The sequence below is a fragment of the Harpia harpyja genome, chromosome 23 (assembly GCF_026419915.1).
Source record: "Harpia harpyja isolate bHarHar1 chromosome 23, bHarHar1 primary haplotype, whole genome shotgun sequence".
Classification (NCBI taxonomy): Eukaryota; Metazoa; Chordata; class Aves; order Accipitriformes; family Accipitridae; genus Harpia; species Harpia harpyja.
Window position 1 is genome coordinate 13,425,442 of NC_068962.1, and position 22,892 is coordinate 13,448,333.

The 22,892-nt window shown below is 38.4% G+C and overlaps 2 protein-coding genes across 2 annotated transcripts; one reads left to right on the forward strand and one right to left on the reverse strand.

The window, feature by feature from the left end:
- Nucleotides 1–400: 400 nt before the first annotated feature.
- On the reverse strand, nt 401–13,310 carry LOC128135704 (GLIPR1-like protein 2). Its single transcript, XM_052774772.1, has 6 exons — nt 13,123–13,310; nt 11,295–11,540; nt 7,575–7,678; nt 2,649–2,734; nt 1,104–1,130; nt 401–1,008 (listed from the first exon to the last, which is right to left on the reverse strand). The coding sequence occupies exons 1-6, from the start codon at nt 13,291–13,293 to the stop codon at nt 854–856; spliced, it is 789 nt and encodes a 262-aa protein (XP_052630732.1). The 5' UTR covers nt 13,294–13,310; the 3' UTR covers nt 401–853.
- Nucleotides 13,311–13,505: 195 nt separating this feature from the next.
- CCDC107 (coiled-coil domain containing 107) lies at nt 13,506–22,073 on the forward strand. The gene is made up of 6 exons (XM_052774671.1): nt 13,506–13,707; nt 16,633–16,838; nt 18,102–18,168; nt 19,423–19,513; nt 20,676–20,785; nt 21,383–22,073. Exons 1-6 carry the CDS (start codon nt 13,542–13,544, stop codon nt 21,655–21,657), a joined length of 915 nt encoding a protein of 304 aa, XP_052630631.1. The 5' UTR covers nt 13,506–13,541; the 3' UTR covers nt 21,658–22,073.
- Nucleotides 22,074–22,892: the final 819 nt, after the last annotated feature.

A 22,892-nucleotide genomic window follows, 5' to 3' on the forward strand; every position in this document is an offset into this window, starting at 1 on the left:
CTTCAGATTCTTGTATAAATTTAATTGGTCTTTTGGAGAAAGTGAAATTAAAGCATATTAATGAAAGACTTCATGCCTTGGATATAGAATAGTAAAATCTCTGTTGATTAAATGGACTTGAGCAAGTTTCAAGATAAAACAAAGAAAAATTATTATTAAAACTTTAGAACACTTACAAAACAGGAAATATGCTATACGTAAGTAACGGTACACGTTAAAACAAGGAATAAAAAAAATGAAAATTAAGCACAAGGTTTAGAGGGAGTTAGGAACAAAATAATAATAAATCTAAAGCTTCGCATTTTGAATGAGCAAAAATAAATGCATTAACTTATAAATACCAAGTTGTACTAACTTCACAAACATCAAGACTTCTAAAGAACCATCTTTGTATAACATCTTCTGACTTTATACATTCTATTCAGAACATTCTGTCACTCTAGGAAACAGGACTCAGTACATGATATGATGCTAGGTTTCTCTCAGCACCTAAATTAAGCAATTGTGATTTCAAATATTGGCTTAGTATGAATTTTAACAGTTGTTTAACTGACACATACTGTTCTCCTTGAATTCCAGGAACAGAGTACATCACAGTTTTGGGAAATTCGGTATTTAAAAATAAGGCTCCAAACCTTACCAGATACCATCTTTAGCTTAATATTTTCCCAATATGGGTTTTAACCACCTAGAATTTCACTTATTTTGGCATGTTAGCTTTCTCTAAGGAGCATAAAATAATGGCAACAAAATTATTGTCAAAGAAAGTTGTCTTTAAAGTTATGTAAATATGACTTTTTTGCTTAATTCATTAGCAAGTATCTTCAGAAGACAATATGTATTTCAAATCCAGTTAGGTGGACATATGCATGTTTGTAAAGTGTTTTTTGATAAAATAAACAGCTACAAAAGCAAGAAACATCAGTGATGCTCTCAAAACTACAAGACTGATACAAGCCTCACTGCATACAATTCTGAACTCCCAAGGGGGGTGCCATCTTGAATAATCTACAAATAAGCATATAAATATAAGATTTATGGGGAGTACATACATTTGAAGTAACTAAGAAATATAAGTAGAAGTGTAAAATTGTAATACATACAGATAATTTTATCACGTTCTGGATTTCCTGGAAAAAGGGAAAAAAGAAACAGAAACAGCCAGCCATGACTTCTCTTTCCTTAAATCTTTACGAGCTAGCTAAAACAAACTCATCAGATTTAAAGTTAATAGAATTTGAAAAACTCTGAGAATCCCATTGATAAACGTCACAAATAAAACACAAGCTAAAATGTTTTGATAAAAACTAAACCCAATACTTCATAATATTAATGTCTCCATAAAGCTATTACTGTTTATAACAATGACATCGATGGGGGAGAGGGACGTATTATACAGCCCCTTTATTTTCAGTTTGAACCCTCTCTCCTTTGTCTTTTTCAAAATAATAAGTAGTGTTTAAATATTCAGAATTTACACATGAGCTAGTAAATACTATGAAACACAATTTTATGAATGAGAATAGGAGACAGACTGTTTCCTAAGTGAGGCCTAACCCTGGGATCAAGTATAACTGGGTATTCCTTTTATCTGTTTTTCAGAGGTGTCTGCTACCTAAAAATTAAGACCTACAGGATTGCTGAATGTTTTTAAAGCTATACTAACAAATATATTGAGCAAATACAATAACTAACTGTTAAACAAAACCCACAAGTCTTATTCCCAGTTTACTAAATGAAACTTAAAAACATATGTTCTAACTTTAGCCACAGGAAACTTCCAGCTTGTGACTTCCCAGTAGGTGGAAGTTGTCAGGTCTAGAACTTTCTGAAGAGAGACGACCTACTGTCTCTTAATGTTTCATTCCATCAAACATGATGCATACTTAGCAATTCATGACTCTAATTCATTTTCTTTACAAGAATAGAGTTAAAAGAATTACCCCATTTAAGGAATGAATCCTATTTGCCATGGGGAAAATATTTGATAGCTAGAGAATTAAATCAGTATGCAGTCCCTTTTCCCACAGACATAACCAGGTGAGAAAGACAATGTGCCTCTGTGAATAATTTCTTTTATAACTCTAGCACGAATTACAGACCCAGAATGACTTTCCCACAGTTACCGTGACTGCTTACAGAGTGTATAAGCATCAGCTATACTGATGCTCCAATGTAATTTTGCTGTGGCTGCACAAAACAGTCACAACAGACTCAGTAACTGCAATTTAAATATTTTAGTCTAAATACAAGTGATTAGTAGCTTTGCAGTTTCTGAAGGCCTATGAGAATACTCAAGAGCTGCTGCTAAATGCTGCTTTCAAAAGTACGTAGATGCTGATTTCTTTGGTATGATTAATGAAGTCAGTGGAGTGCAATAGAAACAGTAATACTTTTAACTACATCATGAATTATACCTGTCTATAATCAAATGAAGACTTCATAATGGTCAGAGGCCCACAATCAGTAAAACATGAACTATCTGTTTCCTGAATGTAAATGGCCTTAAGAATAGTTCTAAATTAGTTGTGAATTGGACCTGAGTGAGCACCATCAAGGAGTAAAACAAAGCTTGCAGCATTCTTTATCAAGTAGATGGTTGTATTATTTCATTTTACATATTGCATTTTACATTTGCTTTTACTTACTACATAGTTTATTTTCACAGGTGTCCCCTTTTGCACAATTACTGCATGATTTTCCTTCTATATATGGTCTTCTTAGAACGTTACCACTACAAAGGAAAAAGAAAAGTTTCATAGATAATTTTAAGTGATTTGTTAAATATCTTAAATCATTTGTTGAAGTAAATACACTGAAAATATAATAAATGCCTGATAATTCATTAAAAACATCAGAATAATTTTCCTTCTTTTAATTTTCATTGTTCTGTCCCTGTGAAAGAAAAGAATCTTAAAAAGCTATTATTTTTCTTATGGGAAAATACTCGGGCTTTTTATTCAAATTTTACACTGGTATATGAACTACTAAAACAGAATGTTCTGGATGGAGCTTCGTTTCAACTGAGGTAAAATGAGGATTTTAGAGTGGAAAATTTTAAAGCTGACACACTCCCAAATAGCTTGAAACCAACTATTTAGCAAAAAAAGAAATCTTATGAGCTTCATTCCACAAAACACAAATGTCCAAGAGTCAGTATGCACTCTTAGTGAAGACACTGGGACCCTTACATGCTTAAGTATTTCATCCAAGCAGAGCCAAAGTTTTTAAGTATAAAGATCAGCCCACAGTACTTCCACTGCACATTCTCAGAAAGGCTCCTTATACACATAACTGCTGAAAATGATAATGCAGATAACCATCATCCTGGCTGTCTATACTCTACTACTAGGTCATGGGAAACACAGTACCTAGTCTATGCTGCATCCATTCAAAAAGATGAAGCAATGCTAGGTTTCATAGCCTAATCCTGGGAACACAGGGGCAGATTTAGTCCCCTCAAAGGACTGTGGGCTATTATAGTTAGGTTGGTTTGTCACTCTACTCACCTCCATAGTGGGCACTCCTCAAAGCAGATAATTTGCACCAAGACTTGTGATAACGTTTTCAGGATTCTAAGTCTGTATTTACACCCTGTATCATCTATGTTTATAAAAAAGAGCTACCCACCAGACATACAGATGTAAGGGTTGGTATAATACTGTTGTACAAGTTGGAGGGAGAAGAACACACCGAAAGATTACCTGCAACTTACTTGCTACTATTCTTCTTTGAAATGTCTTTTATATACATTGTGCACAGGTACACTGTTGGCCTGAGTTTTATCCCAGCAGCATCTACAGTGGCATAATGCATAATGCAACCACATGCCCCAACATGCAGTCCAGGCAGTGATAAAATGGAATGGGGATCTTCTGATCCCAAGAATTGAACATAGGTTTTGACCTGGTCAGAGAACAGTGGCAAAGTAAGTTGTTAATATATGTATGTATACATAAATACCTCAAAAATAAAGTTACAGGTTAAGTAACATATCTTTTGGGCGATTGTCCACATATACATTCATAGCATGTGTGATTCCAAAGAGCAGACCACAGACTTATCTTAAAAAGGGTCTCAGAATCCAGAATAAGAAAGACTGAAGGACAAAACGTTGCTTCTAGAAGTTCTGGCAAGAGCATAATGCCTCATAAGGGTGTGAAAGCAGACCCACTTGGTGACCATGCATGTTTCAATTGCAGGAATGCAATACAAAGAAGCTACAGATGTTGCCTGAGCTGCAATTCAGCAAGTCTTTCTTGGTATCAAAGGCTTCCACTTTAAGTGGTAATTACACTACTACTTCACACAGTTCATAATCCACTGTGAAATCCTCTTTCAGAAGACTGATAGAACTCTCCGCCACAGATTGAGAGAGATGAAAGGCCTTGCCTTTTTCTCTGAGAGGCCTTATCTTGTTATTACAAATAAGTAAATCTATCTATCTATTCATCTATTTACAGATCAGTTAACACCAAGGTTGTAGAGTGCTCCCTCATTGAGAAGGCATAAGGAATGGGAAAAAAGTCACAAATTAACTTCTGGAGGGAGAAAAAAAGTCACTCTCACAAGGAGCTTCAGGTGGCTTCTGAAGACTATGCTACTTAAATGGAATAAAATATATGAGAGACTATCATATGGGCTTTAAATTTCACTTGTCTTGCTGGTTTAGGCAATAGAAACTAAAAGGCTGTCTCCATGAAAAGTGACATTATTATGTTTTATGTTTTACTCTTAAAGAGTAATCATTTAATTTAATTAATCATTACTACTTTTTCATTTGCTTCTGACAGCTAGCGAGTATTGAGCTGACATCTTCCATGGTTTTATAGGTGACCGCCTTTTCCCCCATGTGTATCACTTCATATTTACTTAGAGAGATTTCCATTTACCACTTTATTGACTATCCACTGAGGTGCTCTAACATTTTAACTCCCACAACTTCTTCAGGAGAAATTGAGTCCTAAAAATGGCAGATACAGCCACCTGTCGGGGACTGATGCCACTTATCTTTCTAAAGAGGTGGTGGAGACCTGGAAGGTCATATTCATGGAAAGGTACAATAACAAAAAGGCAATGAGATGTTATTTGTATTCCCAGCAGCATAGAAGTATCACGGATTATCATTTTTTCTTACAACAGAAGAACTGAGAAGCATCGAGTGAAGTTGGGAAAAGGAGGTAGTTTTTCCACATCTGTTGAAAGCCAGGACACATCTCTTGTTTTGAGGATGCCATGATCTGCCGAACAGGAAAATGGGGATATCCTGTCCCTGCCAATATCCATGACCTCAATGAATCCTCTTTTGATGTGAAAAGGTAAAATGACAGTATTTGGATTCACAGCACTTAAAACTCATGAAGTACAGGTACTACCTGTAAGACAGACTGATAGGAATATCTAAGAAGGTATCTTGCTGTTTAAAGGCATCTTATTCTTTTTAAGAGTGCTGGGATAACCTCAACCACTACAAATCCTAATCTGAAACCACAAATACAGCTGTTTGAATTCTGTAAGATCTGAATGTGTCATCATAAACTCACAACAGAAAGCAGTTATAAGGTTGTTTGCTCTAAAATAAGTGGAAACTTACAGCTCCAAAACCAGAACAGGTTTCCCCTTCTGCTAATGTAGACTTGTGATAAAGTTTCCTAAAGAGCAGTAAAACAGTAGCATAAATAAGAGCAACTGTTTGAATTGAACTGAATAAATCTTAGCAATGACATCTACGGTCCATCTGTCTCTGATGGTGTTTGGTATTTCTAACCACCTTGTAATATAGTCATCCTGGTAATTTTTATATACAATTTCCAAATGTGTGAGAGAAAACTGAGCATGAAGATGAAGATTCACCTACCAAGAAGAAGGTAGGTAGAAGAGATGAGAAGAACAGCATGACAAACAGAGCCTGGTAGCAAGCATGTGGCAGCTAACTTTAAGTATGAGAATGATGACAGGACAGGGCACATTCCAAAGTATGGTAAGCTTCTCTTTAAACAGGGGGAAGTATAGTCTGGGCATCTCAGAGATGGATGGTCCCAGCAGCAGACCTTCAGAAAAGAGCTATAAAAGGGCTACACTGTAAAACTGGTACACTGAATAAAGTAATTTTAGCAAGGTGGTCCTTAAATTGGTGCATCCTCAATTCTGAAAAGAAACTGCTATCCTAGCAGGGTAACTGAGCACTAAGGGTCCAAACTTCAAGGAGTCATGAAGGTCAAGTTGGAAAAGGGTGTTCTAGTATCTGGAGCGTGGTGATGATTGGTGGCAAGGTTAAGGTTTACCTATTTTTCCAGACAGTTTAGGAAAGCAAAAGGCTGTTAGATGATGCTCTGTCTACTCTAACTCCACTTGTTTCTGTGGTGACGTAGAGATGAGCATTCTTGGTATTAAGCAGTGGACAGAAGAACAATGGCATGTTAGACCTCATCTCAGACAGCTATTCAGCTTAGCTATCAGTTCTCCAGGATGTGCAGAACAGCACAGCAAACCAACATGGTATGTTGTTACAAATGAGAAAATTCTCAAGTGACAAGGCTTTAAAGACCACTGTGGATGTCAGTCATTATGCTGCACTGGCAACTGGAAACACTTCAGTTCAGATTTTAAAAAGAAAACAACAAAGTTCCATACCCCAGCAAGTTTCAAAATAACATTTCAAGTTCAAGTCCAGTTTTGTGGTACTGGAAGAGAGATGGGCAGGGCTCAATGAATTTTTTAGTTCAGGCTAATTTAACTCCCCAATAGTGGCCCAGGTTTGCTAGAAGAAAAAACAGTTGTCATGCAAGCTCACAAGCTCACAAGCTATGTTATGTTTTTAAAATGACAAACAGATTGCATATGCATGTGCTTGATTATGGACTGTGCATTACTATGAGACAAAATATATTATTTTAAAACTATCTGCCTGTTTTCAACCTCCTCCTGCTTTAGGAACAGCACTGGCTGGGACCTATGTTTTTTTAGAATATGAATTTAAATGTAAAATCACATTTTGCAGTTAGCTTTTTCTTGCATTGATCATTTACTGTTTTCTAATGCTTAAATAGCATTTGGTATAATCACAGCCATTAAAGATGCAAGAAATGATAAGTAATTTTATTTTACTCAGTTACACAGAAAGGAAAAGCAACTGATCTAACAACTGTGCTATTATTTCCATCATTTCTAAGGAAAAAAAAAATAGTGTAAAAAGCTAAAGTGCAATTGAAAAAAATCTATAAAACTGCAAGAGGTAATTCCAGCTCTGACAGCAGTTGCCTGCAGCAACTTTCTCATTGATTCTGTTTCATATGAAAAAAAAAAAATCAGTGAAGTGGAGCATGAGCTAATTCTGGGATTTGTTTGTTTAAGACTGGCACAGAATGAGATTTATCAGTAAAGCTGACAGATTAAAAAGCTAAGCAAGTACATGTTCTAATGCTCATGGCTGTCTTGGTAACTGAATTAGACAACCATCGTTTTCTCTGATTGCATTTACAAGGCTACCAATAAATAAAGAACCCAATTTACTTTCAGCTAAATGTCATTACAATTGCTTTCATTTTTTTATTACATTTAAACCAGCAACTTACCCTGGTGAATAGTTGCAAACAAAATTTACTGCATTTCGTATTCCTGCAACTTTCCTACATAGAGTAACAGCACAGCCTATTTTATATGAATTGTCCCAAACAACCTAAAAAAAAAAAAGCTTTTAAAATAAATTAAAAACTACACTCAACAGTAACCTAGTCTAATATCTAGAAAGTTTCCGTTATTTTCAGAGAGCCTACATAATATTTTCATTTGCAGCATCTGACCTTTTTACACATTTAAAAAAATTGCTGGTAAGCAAGCTTTTTAAGATGAACTTCTAAATATTCACCCCTCAAGATGAAGTGACCTACGCTGCAAGTTTCCACAATCTTCTACAGAACAAGTTCAGTAAGAGTCACTGAATTCGTGATAGATTCCATGGAACAAAAGGGAAATTAGTGGCAACTACCCAACAGCTCCTTAATTTGAACATTCATAACTTAGGTCTGCAAGAAGAGCTTCTCCTGTTGTGCTAGAAGTGGTCTGGCTGATAACTACTGTAAACTTAAGTCTGAAAGCTTTACCACTGCGCATTGTCAGACTAACGAGTGTTATCTGCCATACTTAAGAGAAGATGGTTTACTAACACTTACAGCCTGGGCATCTGTTTTTTCTTGGGAGCAGGAACTGGGAGGTGATTGTTCCCCTGTACTCGGCACTGGTGAGGCCGCACCTCGAGTCCTGTGTTCAGTTTTGGGCCCCTCACTACAGGAAAGACATTGAGCTGCTTGAGTGTGTCCAGAGAAGGGCAACCAAGTTGGTGAGGGGCCTGGAGCACAAGTCTTATGAGGAGCAGCTGAAGGACCTGGGGTTGTTCAGTCTAGAAAAGAGGAGGCTGAGGGGAGACCTTATCGCTCTCTACAACTACCTGAAAGGGGGTTGTAGTGAGGTGGGTGTTGGTCTCTTCTGTCAGGTGTCTGGAGATAGGACAAGAGGAAATGGCCTCAAGTTGAGGCAAGGGAGATTTAGGTTAGATATTAGGAAAAATTTTTTTACTGAGAGGGTTGTCAAACATTGGAATGGGCTGCCCAGGGAAGTGGTTGATTCACCATCCCTGGAGGTATTCAAAAAGCGAGTGGACAGGGTACTCCAGGGCATGGTTTAGGGGGCATGGTTAATGGTTGGACTCGATGATCTTGAAGGTCTTTTCCAACCGAAATGATTCTATGATTCTATGATTCTTCCTATACCTTCTGCATATGACTAACCAAATGGTACTGAATTCAGGTAAAAATGTTTAACTATATACCTAGAACACCTGGATGATCATACATTCCACTTCTGGAAAATTTAAAGACATAGTGGATTACTCTCGGTATCTCCCCAGTACGAAAAGTACAGGTCTCAGACCAACAGACTGATTTGAACATCCCCAAAAGTTCCACCTCTTCAACTGTAACTGCAAGAAGTGGTTATGTTCAACAGACATAACCTTTCTTCGAAAAGGACCTTAATGTTTAATGTGGTGTTACCTGAATCCTGGATTAAGGACTAAGCATTTCAGGGGCCTTCATGTAACAGCTTCACATAGCTTTTTGAGATTTCCACCATTTTGAGATTTCTGTGTCATGGTTCTCTTAGCAGGTCTACACAACCTATCCATTTATGATTTGTAAATTTTACCCATTTTCAATTTTGTGTCTGAGCCTTCAAGTCCATCATGGCTCCTGGATAATGCATGGCCTTTGATTATCAATTTGGATGACATATGTACTTTTACATGTTCATTGGTGTTTAACCCTGTCCTGGTTTCAGCTGGGATTGAGTTAATTGTCTTCCTAGTAGCTGGTACAGTGCTATGGTTTTGAGTTCAGTATGAGAAGAATGTTGATAACACTGATGTTTTCAGTTGTTGCTAAGTGGCGTTTAGTCTAAAGTCAAGGATTTTTCAGCTTCTCATGCCCAGCCAGCGAGAAAGCTGGAGGGACACAAGAAGTTGGGAGGGGACACAGCCAGGGCAGCTGACCCAAGCTGGCCAACGGGTTATTCCATACCATGTGACATCATGCCCAGTATATAAACTGGGGGGAGTGGGGATGGGGGGATCGCTGCTCGGGGACTGACTGGGCATCGATCAGCAGGTGGTGAGCTATTGCACTGTGCATCATTTGTATATTCCAATCCTTTTATCATTACTGCTGTCACTTTATTAGTGTTATCATTATCATTATTAGTTTCTTCTTTTCTGTTCTATTAAACCGTTCTTATCTCAACCCACGAGTTTTACTTCTCTTCCAGATTTTCTCCCCATCCCACTGCGTGGGGATTGAGTGAGCGGCTGAGTGGTGCTTAGTTGCTGGCTGGGGTTAAACCACGACAAACCCTTTTTAACTCTACTTGTTTTTTTCTAGTGATTAGTTTCCTTTGTAATTCTGCCTGAAATACTGCCTGAAATGCATGAACATTTTGATACTACTTAACTATGTGTAACACAAAAGGAGCAAGCAACATTAATCAGGGGAAAGAAAGCTTAGAAGTGAACATCACCCCAAGAGAAAAGTGCAAAAAGCTCCAGAATTCTATGTAGACAAGGTTGAACAGCAAATCTTAAAATGCTAGGAACTACCTTGCTACGTAACTTTTTATAATTTACTGTGCCAGAGAAAAAATGAAAAATATTTTCCAAAGATATTGTCTAGTTCTGATCTTCTAAAGATTTACTGCCCAATGAACAGCAAAACTTCAATCCTCCAGCCTTGCTTTTGAGTTTGTTACAGGCAGAACCAGGGGCACGAAACAAAAATTAACACTTGAGGGGAAATAAGTGAGAAAAGACATAAAAGACGTGCAAAAAGACCCGAACAAAAATGCTCTGTAAATGATTCTGGTAACTTTAAGTATTTTCATTTCACAATCCAAAGTCTACTCAAAAAGAACCTCGCAGCTACTGTTGTGAACGGTAACATTTTCACGCTAAGTATACTGCACAGTATTATCAACTGTAATTTGCACAGAGAGCAATCTAAGCATCTTTGAATACTGAGATAAGAATTTAAAGAGTCACTTTTACTAGATAAGATCTACCTGATGTTAAAATTATCATCTGTTTCAGATCAGTGAAATATTATGCGTTTGCTCATAGATGAAACTAATTCTACTGCAAAGCTTATTTTTTAAAGATGGGAATGAATAAATCCATTTAAAACATTAAGTATTCTAAGAAAATCTTTACTTTCTCAGCAGAATTAAGTTTGTCAGAATTACCACTGAGAAATCAGAAATATATCATAAATTGCCTCTTTTGTTGTTGATGCTCTTTTTTTTCCCTTCCTTTTTTACAAGATTTGCAAAGAATACAATTTACTTTGGCTGGGTTTTGTCCTTCTGTTAACGTTTCTATGAAGGAGTACCCACAGACATTCTGCAATTACTGTGATTACTTCGAACAGCATCTCCAAACTTACAGAATTCAGAACTGTGTGGCTTCGCAGCTAGAGAACATTAAATGATAAAGTTCATGTAGTACTGATACAATGAAACGAGGAGCGAGGCTTTCAGTGGGGCCAATATTGTGGACATGAAGAATGGATTATTATACAAGACAAAGAGGTGAACCAGTGCAGGGGTAACCAGCAGTACAGCCACTGCTTGAGATTACAAAAGACGGTAAACTGCCAGTCACTACAAATCATATATACAACCCTGTATTATTTACAGCCCCTACTGATTCATCTGGTAGGCACTATACAGGATATTTAACCGAAGATAACTCTTACCTGAATGTAATGACCGCAAACCTTAGTACACTTCTGCACTGCAAAAATATAGAATCTGACTTCATTATACCACGATTTAACAGCATCAGCAACATAGAATGCTTGATGACTTCCAACCCAAATATTCTCTCCAATAGATGTGAAATTAGGATGGCACTGATGTTTCTGACTTAAGTATACATTATGTTCAAAAATGCATTTATTTGCCCATGCCCTTGCAGTCCTTGCCAAAGCTGCATCCCAAGTCTGCAAAACATGAAAGGTGAAATAGTTGTGCAATGTTAATTTACAACCGGATCATAGATAATCAGACAAAACCAGTCAGGCAATAAAGTACAGATAGATATCGTATGCTGGAGTTTCATAAAGAAATCCTTTCCCTTATTTAGGCAAGTACCCGTGTTTTAGTTTCATTGACTTTTCCTGTTGCAGCACAGAAATATGAACTAATTTCATTAGACGAGTTTGTTTTCCCCCTTCACTGTTGAAAATTATAAGAGCACTTGCTAGCAACTGAAAAGATGTCTGAAATACACTTTTATCTTCAGATAAGAAATTACTGTCACATTAATTAAACATTAAACTTTTTCTGGTAATTTTTTTGTTGAACAGGTCACTAAGGATTTCTATTTGGTACATAAAAATTAATTCAAAGTAAAAATGCACAGCTCCTATAGATTCAGATGTATAAATATTTTAAGTATTTTTAAGAGAGCCCCAAGAAACAAATATTTACTCCTCCTACGATCATTTTACAAAGGCAGCATCATGAGGTAAACATGCCAATGTTTGGCCACTAACTCATTCTGCTACCTCTTCTTTGCAGTCTGCCACCATTAACAAAGCTTCTGATTCTTGAACATGAACGATCTTTGGTATTTGTCTACCAGTCATGATTGTTTTTCAGCATGTTTCCTCTACCATTAAAGTACCTAGTTTTATGTCTTATGTAAAAGATCCTGTGTTTTATTGCCTAGGTTTATTGGTGTTCGTACATTCCAGTTCACACTCAGTCTCTATGGCTGCCAATACGGTTTTCTCCCTAAGGTCTTTATTTTTTTCTAACCATATTTCTACATGCATACCTTTATTCATAATTTTTCCTGGTTTCCCTATTCCTGAGTACTAAAACTGGGTCTGGTGTCTTTCAGAAGCTTCTTCACTTCCAGGGTCATACCCCCATACCTGCCATTCTGGCTGCAAACCCACCCAAGCAAACGGCATTCTTTGCCATCAGTATCCCACCACAGCACGAGCGTGTTCCCAAGCCTTCCTCAGGGTACTCATCCTTTAGCTGCTCATTGCTCACAACATTTTCCTCTTGCGATATGAAGTGGACTAAACATCAAACATCCACTTTTTCTGCATCTTCTTCAGCTTTGCTTAAACTTCTCCAGCAAAAATTTTCACGTGCAGTTTGTTTTGGTTATGACAAGCAAAGATTCTTCCTTGCCACCAGAAATCCCCTTCAGCCCCAGGACTGCAGTTTACATCCTTCATTTTGATGAAGAGCCTAACTCTTCTGGATCAGTCCTGCTGCTGGACCACTGCTTCTTCCTAAGCAGAAACTCCTTGGAGTGAAACGTGAACATCGTCGGCTGCCCTGTGTCACTGCATCACGCCTGCTGTTCCGAGACTCACCTGTCTACAACTGACTCAACTCATTACCATATTTCCTATCAAATAAACGTGATGATATCTGAACACCAGCCAGTGATGCCAGCCTGGTCGCCTCACCCGGGGACTACCGAGAGACCCCCGGCCCACTCTCCCACCCCCCCGGCGGGGCTGTGGAGCCACCCACGCCCCCCCCGGGGCCTGTCCCTACCATGTACCGCATGTTGCTGGCAGCCGGCTGGACCTTGGTGCGGAGCTCGTTGTGGACGCGCACGCAGGCCTCGATGAAGGCCTGATCCACGGTGCTCGGTAAGGCGGGCGACCGCCCAGCTGCAGCCCTCAGCACCTCCCACAAGGCCAGCACCGCCACCCACGGCCTCATGGCCCCAGGTGCCGGGGTCTTGCGTGAGGGGTCCCTGCCCTGCACCCCCCACCCCCTCCCGCGGCTTCTTCCAGAACCTTCTCCGGCCGGGAACTTCCCGCCCGACCCTTGGAGCGGCGTGACGCTGGGGAGCCCGCTGGGGGGCGCTGCGCCGCCGGGAGGGGAGCGTCAGCCGCGCGGGCGCCTCTCCTTCGCGCTGGGCGGCGGCTCGTTGGTAGGTGAGGCGGCGGAGGGAGGAGGCGGCGGCCATGGTGCTGTCGGCGGTGCAGCAGGTGGTGGTGTCGGTGGTGCTGGTGCTTTGTGTCTTCGTCGTCATGCCCAGGATGTTCGGGGGAGGAGGCGGGAGGGCCGGCCGGTCTCCGCGGGGCGGCAAGGCCGGCCCCGGCCATTACGATCCCCGTCAGCACCGCAGAGGTAGGAGCCGTGGCGGTGGCCGCGGCGGGGTTGTGCGTTCCCTGCGGGAGCTGCTGGGAGCCGGTCCCTCTCTCGGGCGGGCTCGAAGGGAGCCCCCCGGCAACGGAGAGGGCTGTGCCTCGTCCGGCGGGAGGCGCTGGGCGTTGTACGCGGGCTGCGAGGGGGAAAGGCCGTGTCAGACGGCTCCGGGCCGGCGCCTGTGCTCTCGCCGCCTCGCCTTAACCTTCCACACCCCCTTCCCGCCCCCCGCCTTCATGTTCTGCTTCTCTAGTTCGTTACTGTGTGGATTTTTGTCTGCGTTGTCTTAAGAGCATCACTTTTAAATGCAGATGACGCCCTGTTACTGGAAGTGTATCTTATCAGGGCAGTTTGACGAGTAGCGCCTGCAGGGACAGGCATGGTTACTCCAACAGATGAGTAGCTGTGAGGTGTCAGAGGAAAGAATTCACCGCGTGTTAGAATTGCGATAAGGGAGCCAAGTGTTACTGTTAGCAAACGTTAGCACAGAATCGTATGAGATTTATCAGGTAGTGTATTGGAAAGAGTCCAAGATGCCTCTTTAGAAAAGATATCATTGAATGGGCTAGAGCCTTACCCCTTGTGAAAGCTTGAGTGGTATAAATGTATGTTAAACTGTGTCACTACGTCAGCTGAGGATTTAGCTCAAGGTCCAAAGGTCCGCTTCTGTTCTGGAAAATTACAAAAAGCCTGCTTTCTTGAGGTAGCTCTGAGATTCATTGGTGATGCCTTCCAAGGCATTGTAAACCAAAAGGTAGATAGTTGCTGTAATCCTCCAAATTACGTGTCTGTGGTTTTCCCTGGGAGGCAGAAAAAGTGAGGCTTGAGCTGCTACCATGTTCTTCCCAGCTGATGTCGAACTTACTGTGCTTCATAAGCTCTAGCCTGATCTGTTTTGCTTGATTACTTTTAATTTATATGGTAGCTGTCATTTCCTATAGATAAAATTCTTTTAAAACCAAACCTTGAAAAAAGCAACGTTTCACATGCCTCTGCTTCTACTGATGTATTGGCCCAGCACTGCATAAAATAAATTTCAGGCAGATCTGCTGTTCTCACCTGTCTGGGTTCTTCTTTTCTCCTGTTTGGCCAGTACTCACTCTGCTCTTTCTTCTGTGAGATAAATTTGGTGCAGGACACTGGACTCCATTAGGATTCAACGTTCCTCCTCTGTGCCAGGAAGGTGGTGTTTCCCTTGACCACATTCGTATTCCTATGACCTGTGGAAATTTTTTCATCTGTGATACTAGGTATTTTAGTAAATCTCCTCATTTACATTAAAAACAAATAGAACTGAAAGAAGGAAGACTACATGTGAGATCAAACGTGATTTCCAGATTCGTTAGTGCAGTTTTAGTAAGTCTAAACCTGCTTTTGTTGAAAGGAGAATGTCTGCCTGAACTTGAATTAAATGATTAAGGTAGCTTGAGTTCTGCTTCTGTGAGCCAGGGTGTTTAATTTTTTGTGTAACTGTCCAGTTCTGCTTCGAGTTCCAGTGAGCAAACATACAGCTAAAAGGTCTACTCCAAATGGGCATGTTGCAAACTGAGCAATGGGATGTGGAAGAACTTGCAGTGATGCCTGGCATGACTTGACTGCCGAGCTGATAGTAAATGTCGCTACAGTCAGGGTCATTCCTGGAAGTCTGAAAAACTTTTCTGGCTAACTCATTTTAGACAATTCTAAACCACTGTTCAAGATCTCTTATCACAAAGTACCAGCTTAGTTTAGCAGAATTAGATTCCTTTTTCTCTTGTATTTGGAAGAAGCTGTAGCCGAACAGTTGTTTCACTGGGAGTTGTAACTTATGTTAATTTTTTTCTCCACCTGATTGTGGCTGTCTCTTGCACACTTGAGTTATGTTACTGTAAATTCTTGAAATGCCACTGTTTCAGTATTAATTGACAAGGAGTGATTGGCATAATGGTCTTCCGTTTGCGAGTTTTTATATAATGTGAACCTTGTTTTACCCATACTTAGTTCTGGGATATTAAATTATGAGGAACTAAATGTTCAAGGGGATTTTAAGGTATAAGGCTAAGCAGTCAGTTGAGACATCAGTGTTAAACTTCACAGCTCCCCAGTCACCTGCTGTCTGTCTCTGCAAGCATCTGCATTCTTTAGCTGATAGCACTGTTTCTCATGTGCGTGTCCCATGACCCCAGGTTTAACTACCAAATAACCTAATTCCTAAGTCAAGCAATGACACTGGCTGTTTTATCTGCTGCCTGTTTTGGCAGGCAAATTACATGGAAAAATACTTCAGACTTCCAAGGTTGCATCTCTTTGCTATTGTGTAATCTTTCCCTGCTAAATATTTGATTTGCAGAGGTACAGCACTTCTAAGCCTGTGGGAATATCCATGTAACACTGAATTTACTGTCAAAATAATGAAAGCAGCAACACAGCATGTGTATTTCAACAAAACTTTTTATTTTCTGGGACTAGACAATTCAGTTTGTACTTAAATCCTTTCTTTGTTACAGAGGAAAAATACTAATTTGTAACATTGTTCTCAGCATTATTAATAGTTTCTCTGAATATGCTTTAATTTCAAGATGTAAGTTGTTTCTTGTTACGTCTACCTTTCTGTGGTTTGCTGTGGGTTTGACAATGTTGTTGTAAAGGAAGAAACTTAAAACTTGCATCTTAAAGAAAGATAGAAACTTAGTTTGAGGGTCTTTGCTACATAGATTTAACTTTGCATTCTATTCATGAAACAGTGATTTTTAATTTTTTTTTTTTTGTAACTTTATTTGGATGCAGGACTGACCACACCATCTTAGAATAGTGATGAACAAAGATGATCACACAAGAAGGAAACAATTTAATTCCAGTTGTGAAACTAATTGGACTCTTAATTTCCTTTCTAACTTTGTCTTCTTTCTCTCAATTTAATTTTTTAAGGTAGTCCTCAGACAGTTCATCAAGTTCACCTGAATCCAGGAAATTCTGAGAGTAATACTTATCAGAGTATTCAGCAGATGAGAAATGCAATGGAAAAAGAGATAAAGAGTGAGAGAACAAGAGGAAATGGTAGAGAATTAGCATTCACCCTCATGCCGTTGTATGCTCTTGGAGTGGGAGTGTTTGCAGCATACAAATTTCTTAAGGTAAGCCATAAGAAAAGCATTAAATTATTGAAATTAGAAGGAAATGTAACTGGTTTGGGTTCCCCCCCCCAATTCTGAGTCCATGTATGTGGTTGTCCAAAAGCCATTTATTGCTAGGTTTGACTTTGAATGTGAGCTCCAAAGTTAAAATTACAGCATATCTGATTCTTCCTAATGAAGGTTTCTGATTGATCTTTTTTTAGACACTTAAAGAAGTAAGAATCTTAACACCTCACCTCCCTTCCCCGCATCCCCTCCTCCCCCCCTCCCCCCCAATAAGAATCTGAGAACCTAAACAGTGCTGTTACCTGAGGTTGTAACTTAAGCCTCATCAGTATTTCACTTCCTTTTCATTCTTCAGAATGAGATTGAGTATGGGAAGGAGATAGACGACTCCTGCAGAGTAATAGTCTTAGATTAGCAATTAGATAGAATAGTGAGTAGTCTAGACCTTTTATTTAGGACTTCTCGTTTGGTCATGCAGCTGCAACATAGGCTGTTACCTGTGACATGTGATACCTTTTCTATCATTAGTAAATTAAAAAAGTAGAACACATGATCAGTTGTGGGTTTTTTGCTGTTGTTTTTTTTTTTTTAAATATCAGTCTTGCTATTTATTGTTTTATGGTAAGAGATGTTACAGCACTTGCAGTGCTGAGAGTGCACCTGGAACATTGTTGCTTGCCTTCAGGGAAAAAAAAAAACTTAAACCTGAACAGGACCGGAGACAGCATCTTCATTTCCATAGTCAGTTTCATATCATCTCGTATGTGAGAAAAATACAACAGCTTAGCAAGATGAACATAGAGGCAGACCAGTTTGGTTTTAAAAATTAATTAGTTTGTAAATAAGATTTAAACATCATAAAAACAATACTTTGGGTGTTAAAACTCTTTACACTTGTGGGACTGAGATGTAATTATTTCTATAATAGCATCTTTATTACTTTAAGAAAGAAGTTTTACCTCCTAGTTAATGATAGGAGAGTGGATCCAGTAACCTAGAAGGTTCCTTCTGTTCATTTTTGAAAACTGGAGTTGAAATAGCAACTGCTTTCTTTTACAACTTTTGTCAGTCATGTTGTCACTGCTTAAAATCCGAAGTGTTAGTTTAAGATAGGAAGAAGGCATGGCAGAATAAAAGTTTCATTAATGGAGCACATTTCTGTGGTTGCTATTTAATTTCAGTAAATTTCTAAATGCATTTTTATTCTTAATATACAAATAGTGATGAAGTCTTCTAACATGATTATATTTATTAAAGATGAAGTCACATGAAGAAAGTCTCTCCAAAAAGGAAAAAAGTACAGAAGACAAGGCAAAGGAAACGGGTAAGATAGCCATTCAGAATGCATATGTTCACCAAAAATGCATATTTCCTGCTGGAACAAGCTACATATTTTTGTTGATGCAGTCTAGCTAAATGAGAACCATCTTCTAAGTTCCTTACGTGCAGTTAGGAACCTACAAAAAACCACTTTGTTATTCTGTGTACTTGAAACACTTGGTAGAGGTTTGTTTGAAATCTCCAAATGGTAATATTCTTTAAACTAGCTATACTAATACAGGATGGTTGTCTGCCTTTTAATGTCTGATGTTTTTCTTACTTAAGACCTGTTCAATTTTCTTCAGTATAATAGGATGTTTAAATAGGATATAATACTCTTTAGAATTAATAGGGTATTTAAAAAGGATATAATGATCTGCTTTAAACTGTATTGATAGTGGAACAGTATGGATAAACAATTACAGAGACTGTTGAATTTCTGGGTCAAATTGGAGACCTGACAAAAACATTAACTGTTTGTAGAAGAGGCAGAATAAATGATACTCTCTTTTTCTTCATGATACGGAGCACTCTTGGCTGTCTGATTCAGTCTATTCTGCATGTGCCAAGAAGCAGGCTTTCCTTTGGAGAAACAGTCAGGCACATCAAAGTTGAGCTGTTTTCATACATTTTTTGCCCCTTGTACAGACACATTTTTAGTTAATTAAACAATTAGCAGCCTCTTTTGGTGTCTCTGTACACCAGAGCTGTAATCAGGTTCAGCAGTGATTTTCTACACTGCCTACTTGCCATCCTTGCGTGTTGCATTTTTCTTTCTTCACAGTTTAATAGTATTTTAGGAGGAGTTACTCCTCTCAACTCTAGTGCATTAAGTGTTGAATGTATTTGCGAGGTGTGAGTGGGCAAATTCATGACTATATTAAGTATAAATACACTATTTTTACCTCAGGAAGTCTTGGAACTGCATAGTTCTTGAAGCTGGGAAGGTGAGAGCCATGTTATCGCTCAGTTTCTGCCAAGGTGTTCTCTTTTTGCGCACTATTGGAGACAAGTTATTGAATGAGAAGGACTTTTGGTCACACGTAATAAGGCTTCTGTTCTTACCCTCACCACTCTGTTTTCATATTCTAGAATTTTATAGAGGAAAAAACCTTCCTGTTTTTGAATCTGCCCAACCAAAAATGTAAATTAGTATCGTTTTGGTATTGTAAATACATTTCTTACAATGTTCTCTCCCTCTTGCCCCCACCCCCCCGGCCCTGCCTCCCTCTTTTTTTTTGCTTTTGTTTTTTGTTAGAGCATCAGCTTTTAGAACTGGAGCAGCATTTAGCACAGACAGAGAAAATGTTAAATTCTTTATTGACTCAGTTGGATCCACTGTCAAACTGGTGAGTGTTTCTAAAACATCTCAGTTAGTATTGTTTTCTGTGAATTGAAATTCTCCAAAATGTTGACAGAGAGTTCTTAAAATGTTCCTTATATATAGGTAAGGAACAGTGTTTAGGAGCCTTCTTTAATTACTTATTGATTCTGTAGCCTTTTGCAGGTAATAGTTTTCTTCTGCAGTTCGTGATCTTTTCCACAGACATCTCCTGTCTCTTGTTCACCAAACATACATGCAAAAGCTCAGACTTACAATCATGCTACTGTCACTTAACAAGTTAAACTTGAATATTGACCAAGGAGACTAATACTGAAAAAACACTTAAGCTCAGTAGCATTTGAAAGCCCATGTGGGAATTAGATTTCTGGTATCAGAAAGAGTTTCCACCTTTTGATATAATTAGAAGACAAAACTAGTTATCAAGGTATGGCTGCTTATTTTTGTGTTTTGAAGTGTTAAGTGTTAACATTGTTAAGTGTTAACACTGTTAAGTGATTGCGTGTGTTTCAGGGAAATATAACTTCTCTGTTTAGTGTAACAAGGGAATAAGTAATATAACCTCCTTGTGGTTTTAGAGATGATCTTTTCTTAAGAAGCTAGGGCCTTACCCATCTATTGGAAATAAAAGTATCCATGCAGTCCATTTTGTGTAGACTGACATCCTTCATGAAGCCGAGTTTAAAACATGCAGAATTTAGTGATTGTTCCTTTAGTGTGCTTCTGAACTTAATGTGTGCTGAAACTATTAAGCAGCAAATTCACTGACCAATTTGCCTAACAAATTTCTAGTAGTGATGGGGAGGAGAGAGCGTAAACAAAATCTGAAATAAATGAGAAAAGCCTCTAAACTGTAAAGTTCTGTATTAGGCATTGTTGTACTAAAAATAAAATCACTTTGGATAATTGTTTCTTTCAGTACTCATTACTCAACCTTGGCCATTGGGGCTCCAGTGTTAGAATTCAGTGACTAGATTATTCAGTAGGTGTATGTGATGGGCTCCCCACTTCTCAAGAGACAGTTCTCAAAGAAAAGCTTGAGCTAAACGTATTGCTAACTTAACTAAGGTGTTTATCCACGGAAGGAAATACTGCAATCTTGAGCATTATTATCAAGCACTCACTTCCAAGGTAATCTTTCAGCTGGTGACATCTGTCTTTTTTTCTAGTGTTAATGCTTTAGCTTGTGAGCAGAAAGATGAAATAATGACACAGCTCCAATCAATTAGACGACTGATGAAAGAAAGTGGATTGGATAAATCAGAAAACAAGATGAAAGGTACTTTGATTTCCAGCAGGATGGATAACTAAGTAGTTTATATTTTAAAAGAATAAACAGATCTTACTATAATAATATTCAGCTCCTGCATCTTAGGTAATGTGTGTGGAATTAATTTTATTCTGGAGGAGTACCATTATTCCTGTTTGAGGTGTATCTAACTTCAAATTTTTGATACATCATGATTTTTTTTAAGAATAGGTGCTAAAAGACATTGAGCTAGGATAGACCACACAGTCATGTTCTGCTTTGTTAAAATGGGCTTCTTGAATGTGAGTTCCTTAGCAGTCTGTTAGTATTGGAGTAACTGTAGTCTGCGGATTCCCAGATGGGAACCTCTGAGGCAGTGGGTAATGCTTGCATAATGTACCAAACATCAAATTGTGTATTAGTTTCAACTGGAGATTTCCAAGAGGTGTGTAGTAGTCCAAGAGAAATCTTAAATGTTAAGAATGGTTCAGTAGAAATTTGGGGAATTTTTGCATTAGTTGAGTCTTAATAAAAGAGAGAAAACAAACAAATTCTGCTTCTAAACTGACCCTTGAAATTTTGAGCCTTTCTAGTAATTTAAACTTACTTTTTTTTTTTAATTATAAGATGTCAGCCACATTTGTAATGAGAAACTTGAAGATCTTATTCAGTCATTCGCTGAACATTCTCAAGAGAAAGAAATGGATGACAGAGAAGATGACAGTAATGAAGATTTGCTTGAGGATATTGATAATGATTACAAAATAGAAGAGCATGAATTATGTGATGAATGTGAAGTACATCAGTTTGAGCCAGATGTGGTAGAAGACCAAGAAATGATACACAAAGATGCCATTGAATCAGAAGAGATAGGATTGAGGAGACGTAATAGATACGAATGAAATCTGTATATGTAAAACTTTCAAAAGCTTATGAATTATTTTTTTTTATACTGTTGTATGCACTTTAAACTGTTTCAAATGAAGTTATGTGCACTGCTGTATGCTTTAAAAAGAGGGGTGAAATTCTGCCTGTGCTTGTATCTATGACAGTTCTGTAACTGACTTCAGTGGCAGCAGAATTTCACTCAGGATGTTTACATATTTTTTTCTATTTATTTTTTTTCCTATAAAAATATTTCTGTACTCTGTATATAATGCACTGTAATTATATCTGATGCTTCACTAAAATATTAGAGTATCTTGTAATTAAGACTATAAAGAATAGATGTTTCATAAATGTTTTGTAACTAGTAAGTGTGGTGCCACTTGAACTGTGACTTAATGAGTTCATTAAAGAGCATGCACTGATGAATTTAGCTCTTCGTGGAAAACTTTTTTCTAGGGGGGAATGAAAAGCAGTATGGGTTAAGTCTTAGGGATACATTCATAATCAAGTTTCTTTATTTGGAGAGAGAAACTTAGCCACAGACGCCATTTTAAAATAATTAGTCCGAGTTTTCTGTCTCTTCAGGAATGATGTACTGTTTTGTATGTAAGTTTAAACCTTAGTGCATTACACTGGATCACTTAATTGCTTCACCACCTGTCCCTGGTTAAGCTCAGCAGCTGCCTAATAATTAATTGATACCTATTAGTACTATATCCCTGTTTCATATTTATTTTAACACAATAGAATCTGGCCTTTTGATTCATTGTAATACAGTTTTTCTGACATCGGTATTAACAGATGTATTGCTATGTATCATTCAAGAACTGTGGGGTTTCTTTTTTTGACATGTTATACCAACTTGATAGTGGCTTTTTTAGGTCAGTGTTAAGAAAAGCATTTTCTTCCTTTGCCAGAATAACTTTTGTCTATATCTTTATTTTCTGCTAATTTTTTGTTCACCTAACGCACATGCCTATGGAACTGCCGCCCTTTAACGACAGGAATTACATTAGAGGTAAGTCTGACAGTACAATGCTGTTAAATTTTCTGTTTTATAATGGCATGGCTTTTAAGTAGGCCAGTTACAATGCCTGAACTCTTTTGCCATCTTTATTCTTGCAGGAAAATAACACGTGGATTTTTTTTTATGGAGGAAACGTACTGTAGTTGAAGGGACCAAAACTGTTACTGTGTCACTCACTGAAACGGAGCAAATTGCTCACTCTTGTGTGGAAACGTGGTATGT

Coding starts and splice junctions, on each gene's coding strand:
- CCDC107 (XM_052774671.1), top strand. CDS start 13,542: ATGGTGCTGTCGGCGGTGCAGCAGGTGGTGGTGTCGGTGGTGCTGGTG. Junction 18,169..19,422: donor AGACAAGGCAAAGGAAACGG/GTAAGATAGCCA, acceptor GTTTTTTGTTAG/AGCATCAGCTTTTAGAACTG. Junction 20,786..21,382: donor ATCAGAAAACAAGATGAAAG/GTACTTTGATTT, acceptor TTTAATTATAAG/ATGTCAGCCACATTTGTAAT.
- LOC128135704 (XM_052774772.1), bottom strand. CDS start 13,293: ATGAGGCCGTGGGTGGCGGTGCTGGCCTTGTGGGAGGTGCTGAGGGCT. Junction 11,541..13,122: donor CCAGCAACATGCGGTACATG/GTAGGGACAGGC, acceptor CATGTTTTGCAG/ACTTGGGATGCAGCTTTGGC. Junction 7,679..11,294: donor TTTGCGGTCATTACATTCAG/GTAAGAGTTATC, acceptor TTTTTTTTTTAG/GTTGTTTGGGACAATTCATA.